The sequence below is a fragment of the Phytophthora infestans genome, genomic scaffold (assembly GCF_000142945.1).
Source record: "Phytophthora infestans T30-4 supercont1.125 genomic scaffold, whole genome shotgun sequence".
In the NCBI taxonomy this organism is placed as follows: Eukaryota; Oomycota; class Peronosporomycetes; order Peronosporales; family Peronosporaceae; genus Phytophthora; species Phytophthora infestans.
In genome coordinates this window covers 156,576-165,036 of record NW_003303634.1, presented here as the reverse complement: position 1 = coordinate 165,036, position 8,461 = coordinate 156,576, and the positions used below count along the sequence as shown (strand labels likewise).

Genomic DNA, 8,461 nt, shown 5'->3' with positions numbered 1-8,461 from the left:
TCTATACCAAGGACTGTATGCACAAGGACATCGTTGGCTGTGCGCTGCCAAGATGGTGTACTCAAACGAGAGTGCATTTATCTAGAGTTTAGTATTGATTTATTTGCTATTTGTATACTAATCTACTTTTGCGGTACAGCGGTGTTCTGGCGGAGGCTGCTCCACACTTTGCGTTTTGACGCCTGCCGCTCACCAGAGAGCAGCAGAGAAGAGAGCAGCCTCGCCAGACACCGCAGTCCTGTCGCGGCCTTTTGCCCGGCACTTACGTGCTTACGTTACTTCATGATTAGTTTCCTAATGTTGACATTTAAGTGTATTTACATTTAAATGGCTCCTACTTTTAGAAGCGATCGACACATGGAGAACAATCCCACCGTGACGAACCCTACGTCACCACCCCTCCGACCCGAAGATGGCAGCAATCTTCCGAACCTACTCGAACTGTGAGTCGTTAATGTGATGGAAGTCGTTTCTATCCATGTCGACGAACTTCAGAGGTGTAAGTAGTCTATCCGCGTTGGCAAAAATTGACTACAAATGCTATCAAGAGTAACGGGGTCAACAGCACCTTGCGCTTGAGGAAATCGGCTTTCGAGAGTATACAAACTCTTAGCGAACTGCAGTTCACAGGTCCTTTGTCAAAGGAAGCGAAGTAACCGGTTAGAGGTAAGATGCTAACGGAATGTATTTATAGGTAGGCAAGCTTGAGTTACTTTACAAACTATGAGTCACCTAAAGTGAAGCTATGTCATCTGCCAATAGTTGGCCTTTGAAAATCTGGTACCATGTACCAGATATCCAGAAGACCTGTCATCCTTCATGTAACCAGAGGTACACTTGGGTACGTACCCCGTTAAATTCTTTTATGTCAATCGGAACAATAGGCCAAAGTATTTGTTACCAATTTGGGGGGTTGCACCGCCAGACTCCCGCGATGGAACGAAATTGCACTGGGGAGTGGAACGAGTCAATTTACTGCGGAGCTCGTCGCTGACACACCTACGCGCTCACTCCCTTCCATATATATTAAGCGTGGTATAAGCATAACTATCGGCATGTATTCAGTATTGGATCTACAAAAACGAGCTGCAGACTACGCTTTCCAAATTGCTTTCCCAACTTTCTACCTCACTCTCTCATGTTAAGGCCGATACATAGTTGTAAGTAAGAAACCAGTGGAGTGACAAACGCCGACGGCTATGAGCGGCACTTTACGGGAATAAGCACTGACTAATTAGGAATTCAGAGCTACAGTAAAAATAATAGCATGCCAGGCTCACGTGTCCAAGACGCTTGCATATTGCTATCAAATAAAATCTTGCACAGAACAGAAAACGTTTACCCACCTTACACAAAAAAGAACTATGACGAAACTGTAATCCCGATGTTGCTTACCACTGGCACCGAAGCGCAAAGACGAGCACAACGTATAATCGTCTCCCCTCCCACGCTGAACAAGAACCTCATTGATAGTGTTAGGCTTCTTGTCTACAGTTATAGTGGGGAAGGCGCCAGTTGCCTTCACCTAACGCCACTTCGGTATCTATCTATCACGGTCGCACGAACAAACTTTCTGCGTTCCAAGTTGATAGAAAGGTGAAGGCGTGAGCGCTCGGCATGCACATTACCACCGCTTATTTCTTCCTCACGTTTTAGGCCGTAAAGGCAGATTCGTGAGTCGTTTTCAGGACGCCTCAATACCAGCGAGTCCAGAGCTTGACTTTCTGCCGGTGATGAGGGACATATGTCCATGCTCGCGTACATTCTCGGTGCCCGACACCTCATTTGTGTATTACAACCAGAGGTTTCTAGTAGCTCTAATTATAGGGACTGGGTATTAGAGTACTATACTTGCGCACTACGTTAGCTCATGTTACTACTTGATTCCTAAATGAGTGCTTGAAAATTTAAAAATATTAATATCAGCGAATGCCGGCTGTACTATTCTGTTACTCCCATCCATGTCATCAAGAGGGAGTATGGTGCTGCCTACCGACGCCTATTGTTCGTGCTCTTGTGAACGTTTTACACTTGTGTCTCTAGTCTATCGCTCAGACAAGATAAACCAGTGACAGTGCGGGACCAAAAGCAGCGGCAATTGAACGATGTGCCAGTGCAATTGGGAAAAAACCCCGACGCAATCATTTTTTAGCTACGTTGCAGACCGATTAATATATATCGTGCTCTACGGCTCATCTGACATTCTACTTCTGGTTCATTTGCTAGGGTTTGCCTTTGAAAAGGGCGTTCACTACTGGGTGAAATTTGACCACGCCAACAAGCTTCGTGAAGCGGTTTGAAACAAAACAAACGAGATCGTATTCATTAAAAGCGGCAATACATCATACACTCGTTTCCTGCTCGAGTTTGGCTTCAGAAGTACTGTTTCTCTGCAAGTGCAACATCCGGTCTCGCGTATCCCCCATTCTCATCCTTACCCCGCATTAAAACAAATCTCGTGCAGTGAGCGGTCAGACAGCTGACAGATACACGTGACACAAGTAAAAAGGACACTTATACTCCATCCGCATGACCCAACCCATGTGGTGGGATGATATTTTAGAAGAACGCTGACATATTAACAAATATGTAATGTTGAGGCAGTTGTCCAATCATCGTCTACCAACTCATCTTTAGGGTGTATATCACGATTTTGACATGTCTTACTCTTTCAGGTAGGGTTTTGGCCACGGTACGCTTGTCAATCCGGATCCAAGACGTCACAAAACAAAGTTAAAGGCCATAACACAAGAAAATTCAAAAATTCAAATATACGTCATCAGGATCTTTGTCGGGGCTCCAGTTCTCATCGTCACTGTACTCGAGAGGTTCATCTTCGTTCTCTTCGCTCTCGTCTCCACGAACGTCGTCTTGGCTGGACACAGGTGCTGTAATCTCTTTACTAGAGGCAGCCTCGTCAGTGGTGGTGTTTCGAGCGAGCTGGACTCTATAAACTTGCGAGTCTCCCACACACTCGCTGGGCGTCACGGCACTGGAGTCGCAAGCGGAGAGCTGAGTGACTGCAACATCTTGAGAGGGCGCCAGTGGGGGGTCAGCGGTGAGGATAGTTGGCGAATCATTGTGGACACTGATATCTTCTTGAAAGAAGTCTGGCAAATCGCTTTAGTGACCGTTTGGATTTTCAAAAGAGTTTTTGGCCGTTACTTCTCAAAACTTCGTGTAGGTACGAAACACGATGGCCCCACTTTGAACGATTGGCAGATTGGCACATTAGTATCATTTTGTTTTGGGTGGCCTTAAATGCACCTCTGGTTACACTTCTGGATAGCTGGTCCATGGTACCAGTTCGTCAAAAGCCAACCATTGGCTGATGACAGAGCTTAAATTTAGATGACGTATAGTTTGTTTATTTAACAAAAGCTAAGCCTACCTATAAATACATTTAGCTTGCATCTTACCTCTTTAGGTTACTTCGCTCCCTTCGTCAAAGGGACATGTGAGCAACTGTTCACTGTGAGTTTGTATATTCTCGGAAACCGACTTCCTCAAGCGCAAGGTGTTGTGTGCCCTCGTCAGAATTACGGTGCCATTCGACAAAGACCCCATTAATAATGTTTACAGGTAAATCAAGAATTACTACTTGTATTATGATTGCTTCAACGCGGTAAAAGATTCCTCAATCCTTTAAAATGTATTCTTCTCTACTGTAGTTTGAAGTTTCTCATTTTTAAATACTGCTTTGTACAGAAATGAGCACCTTTACTAACTCGTCTGAGCTTATCAGCTGGTTCGTGTAAGGCATATTTTATCGACGTAGTCACGCCTGTGACATAGCAGATAGCACCACTTTTGCGCTCCTTAGATATTTATCCACTCAAAAATTCCTCCGATGATGCCCGTAAACATCGGATGCACTCGCTACGCTATATCGACTCGGACACTGTCTCAACTCAACACCTTCGTGTACGTCACCTTACTGGATCTAGCAGTTTGTCGGGTCAAAGAGCTCTCGAGAGTGACACCGCTGACAGCGACGAAGGATTAAGTGTATAATAATGCACAGGATGGTGGCCCAGAGCACGATCGACCGTAATACCGCGGTCTAGTTCCGTTCTCGGTACAGTAATAGAGATTCTTCTTCAACGCGGCAAGCTTATAGCTTTTCAAAACAGTGTCTTTAGTCAAAAGCCCTCATTCCTTCTCGAAATGAACCATTTTTTTAGCGCTCGTCTACACGATTGAGTAAATTCACGAGGTATTTCAAAATCCGTGGCGGTCAAACGCACAAATCAATTAATAAGACCTTTTACAATGACCATCAGCTCGATTCGAAAAGGACGAGGAGAGGGGGGAATTTTTTTGACTGTTTGTTGTCCAAATACAGTGTGAGAGAGCTCGCACGGAGCTGCCGCTTCAGGATTTGATTTCCATTAGCGGGAGGATACAATACTTATTACTCTATTAAAGTTCTTCTCCTTTCTCATTTCCTTACTATTGTTGCGCAGAATTACTAATACAATTCTTTTTTGTATTGCCCGAGCACTGAATCCAGGTCATGTCCGAATACACCCCAAAAAAGCTAACTTGACTGGCGTTGCAGCATCATACGTCGGTAGTTGAACGGATAGCTGGCTAGACTTCAAGATTCGTGAATGTTCGGTAAGCTCATTTTAAACTACTCTCTATGTGGGCAACGGATCATGTGCGCATCAAACGGTTCGGCTAAAGTGAACAATGCATTAGTGGATGAACGGCCTAGGGTAAAATGTTCGCGTATCAAAACAATATATCCCAAATTACGCGTCCACATTGTTCATCTCGCGCCACTACGATACATACTCAAGCCGCCAATTCGCCTGAGTCGAACTGCGAACCCCGGATCCTCTGGTCCGGTACGCAATCGAAGTTCGTCAACCAAGTTTTTTTAATGTCATCGAACAACCTACGCGCAACCGATACACAGTGCTCCACGAGCAGATGATATCGAGTTACCTTCGTACTACACGAGATGATAGATTTGCGGGAAATAAGAGCCCAGGGATTCGGGAGTTCTGCGGAAGCGCTGCTGCGAGTCACAATCGCGAAGGCTAGAGCCACGTAGAATGTACTGCGCATGACTTCAAAGAGGGATACGGCGGCACAGAAGTTCTTCTGGTCTCGCGCGAAAAATGAGAAATGCCTTATCCATTTTTTTCATTAATACGTATAGACTGAACCGGTGGACGATGTCCCTGATAGCATTGCTATCCAGAACTGGTAAGTTGAGATATTTTAAGTACATTTCCTGATGTGTGCAGAACACAGACCTCTATCCTTCGTTTGCTCTTTTGAGACATATGTTTCTTCGAGCCGTGAAACGTAGTCTTTTATCGGCAAATAAGTTTTAGAAAGCTCACTTACTGCATTATGAACGTACATCAGGTTGATGATCAGGGATGTGTAGAATCTAGGTACGCCCGCTCTGAAAGTCCATATTTGTAAAACCCGACCCCCTGGTTTACGACCAATCGGCAACTGGTTTATACAGTGTACTGTAGTACAAGACAATATATTACCGAGCTCCCCGTCTTGTACGCCAGTATACACGTTTTTGGCCGACGACAAACAATTTTACGACATTGGCAAACACAAAAAAAAAAATGGGCACGAGCAAACACAAAGAGCCGCTAGCAAGCAGGATATACAGAACTGTCCTGTAAAGAGTCGCGAAATTCACAATAATCTGATAAAATGGTCATTTTATTATGAGCGAGCACTTAGCGAATAGTAATCTGACCATTGTTTCAGTTTACTGTAAAGGGGTTGTGACCAGCCGCGCTACGCTTAGCTGGGCTCCCTTCAGCGCCCCGCGGTTCGCTTCGCTCGCAATTTATAGATTGGATGTACTACAGAATGCAATGAGCGGCTCGCTGGTGAGCTCGGCGCTGGGCCCGCCTCCGTAAATACTGCGCAGCTCTGCTTCGCGGGCACCCCGCGCAGGTTGGCTATGGCTACGCGCGTTCACCTTAGTTGGTCAAATCGCTTGCAATGTTTATGCATTCTATGTATTAAAGTGTCTGCTGGTGGTCGTTCTGATGTGTTTTGTTGGACGATGTCTGTCTTACTGTAGTACCAATTTTGCGTTTGACTTAAAAGGCAGGGGTCTCATTTGCAATGCAGGGAGTATTACACAACCCCGACGGGATGTTCTCCAAAGCTGCTACACTGAGAAACGTTTGCTGATGTGTTGAGTAAGCATGTAAAACTGCTCCATCTTCATATGATGAAAATGTCTCGTCTCGCTGCACTTCGACGGATCCTGATAGTTGCCCCCCTTATAGACTCGCAGTAAAGATGTAAGCTCCATGCATCCGGTTCCGAGAATATTATCTAAGTGTCGTGTTCTGAGACACTGGACGAGGGTGGTACCAAATTAGGATACCGTGGTTTACGGTACACGTACGCTCTTCGTAAACCTGTTTTGTACCGTAAATCTGTTAAAGTACCCACAAAGTATTGTACAGACCAAATTGGTCACCAATAGGAAATCAATATTATGGTTTTTTTACGATTATGTCCAGACGTACAGCTTAAGTTTGGCCAATCAGATATCGAGATTAGTTCAATGCCTAGCACGCCACCAAAATAAGTCTTACTAATATCAAGTCGATTTAGACGAGGCAACGGTATTTACACGTCATATTCGTAATGCAGGTAAAAGACACCAGCGGCTTAAACTGTAGCGTATAACAAGAATGGCTGGCGCTCACTTCGCGTTTTCCTCTCAAGTCCACAAGACCCTTCTCTTAAGCGGCCCCCCTCCCTCTACAGCCATGCGCAGTATTCTCTACGCTGTTCTTGCCTTTGCGGTTTTAGCTAGGAGCAGCGCCGTCGCAGCATTCACAATCCCCGACGAGTCTCGCCCCTTGTCGAAGACATCTCCTGACACTGGGGCCACAAGATCGCTTCGGGTCGAGGCCCAAGAAGTTATTCAGAGCGGCCGGGGAGACGGATATGGTGGGTTCTGGAAAAACGTTTTTCCGAGTACTAACAAGATCATCAAGAAGCCGGATATCAAGATAAGCAAACTTATCGCGGCGGCCAAGAAGGCAAAAGCAAAAATGACGAAGTCCTGATCGCTGTAAAAGGTTGAGCGAAGTATCCTCATGAAGTTAGAGAGTCTCAGCTACGACTTCGAGAAAGGGGTAGACTTTTTCATTTCTGTACTCCAAAAGATACGAGAAACGCCATAGAACGGTATACAGAGATCAGAAATACATTTTTTAACCTGAGTGAGGAAGTATTTCGGCGCATCAACTACATGTATGATTCGTGACCCATGAAAGTTTGCATAAGTCAATTTAGTGCATTTCTGACGGTGTATCGCACACAAAAACAATTATAACCTCGCTCAACTAAAAACTGTGATCGTACTGTTCCTCATTAGTTGGGCTTTTCTCGCTGACAGTTGGATATTTCTATAAAATCGGTGGTGTCTCTAAGACGTACCGGCCCCAAGATAGGTGAAATTTCACACACTACTTTTTAAATATAAAATCTCAAAAGAGACTGGTGCAACTTAAACAGTCATGTACCGTAAATTACCATCCTACACGTTTATTTTTTTTGGCTGTCTCAAATTATAAAAGATAGATCCTGATAGACCTTGATTTGCTCTGCTACCGCGCGCAGAGAAGGCTGTCCCACCATTGGATAAAATCTTCATTATGTGGCGTACACCACGCCTAAGATGAACTGAACCGACCACGGTTCTAATAATTACCCAGAACCTCTACTTTTCAAGATAGCATATGTACTTAATAGATCTTGTCGAGAACTCTCAATTCATTTACTCGTTGCAGTCACCTATAAAGCTCGCACCAAGATACGACCGTTTGAAATTAAAAAAAATCAAATTGTTGGTAAGTTCGGTTTTTCTTTTGATTGGCGACTCTAGAGTGAAATTTCACTGGGAGTCCAGGTATGCCATTGGTTGTGACGGGGTGAGACAGCAGCTTGCGTTTGGCTTCCGAGAGTATACAAATGCTCAGTGCACCGTAGTTGACATCCCTTATATCGAAGGAAGCGATAGGCCGTAAGCTGAATGTATTTATAGGTAGGCTAATCTTGAGTTAAACATGCAAACTATAAGTCGCCTTTACTAAAGCTATGTCATCAGCCAATGGTTGGCCGCTGGTACAATGTACCAGGTATCCCGAAGTGTGATGTATCATACTGCATGTAATCAGAGGTATACTTGGGGTTACGTCTCCCGTGACCAACCACCCACTAAGTTTCCGTTTACCGACCAATCAGAATTATAAAAATTGTATATCACAGACTCTCATTCTCAAAGCCGAAATACATCGCCTTAGCTGCGAGAACGCGGCGGATGCTCATTTCACGGTTAGAACCTCGCGTAGCATTTGAGTGCTCTTCTTCTCAGTCTCCAATTCGAGCCCCGTTGCACTGTAAAGAGCGGTGCGAGAGCACATTTTATGGCCCCTGTCGGAAAGGCGCA

At 44.9% G+C, this 8,461-nt stretch overlaps 1 protein-coding gene across 1 annotated transcript; it reads left to right on the top strand.

The window, feature by feature from the left end:
* Positions 1–6,773: 6,773 nt before the first annotated feature.
* Positions 6,774–7,076, top strand: PITG_20301 (avrblb2 family secreted RxLR effector peptide protein, putative; the record flags this gene model as incomplete). The annotated part of the gene is made up of 1 exon (XM_002895873.1): positions 6,774–7,076. One exon carries the CDS (start codon positions 6,774–6,776, stop codon positions 7,074–7,076), a length of 303 nt encoding a protein of 100 aa, XP_002895919.1.
* Between the last annotated feature and the right edge of the window lie 1,385 nt (positions 7,077–8,461).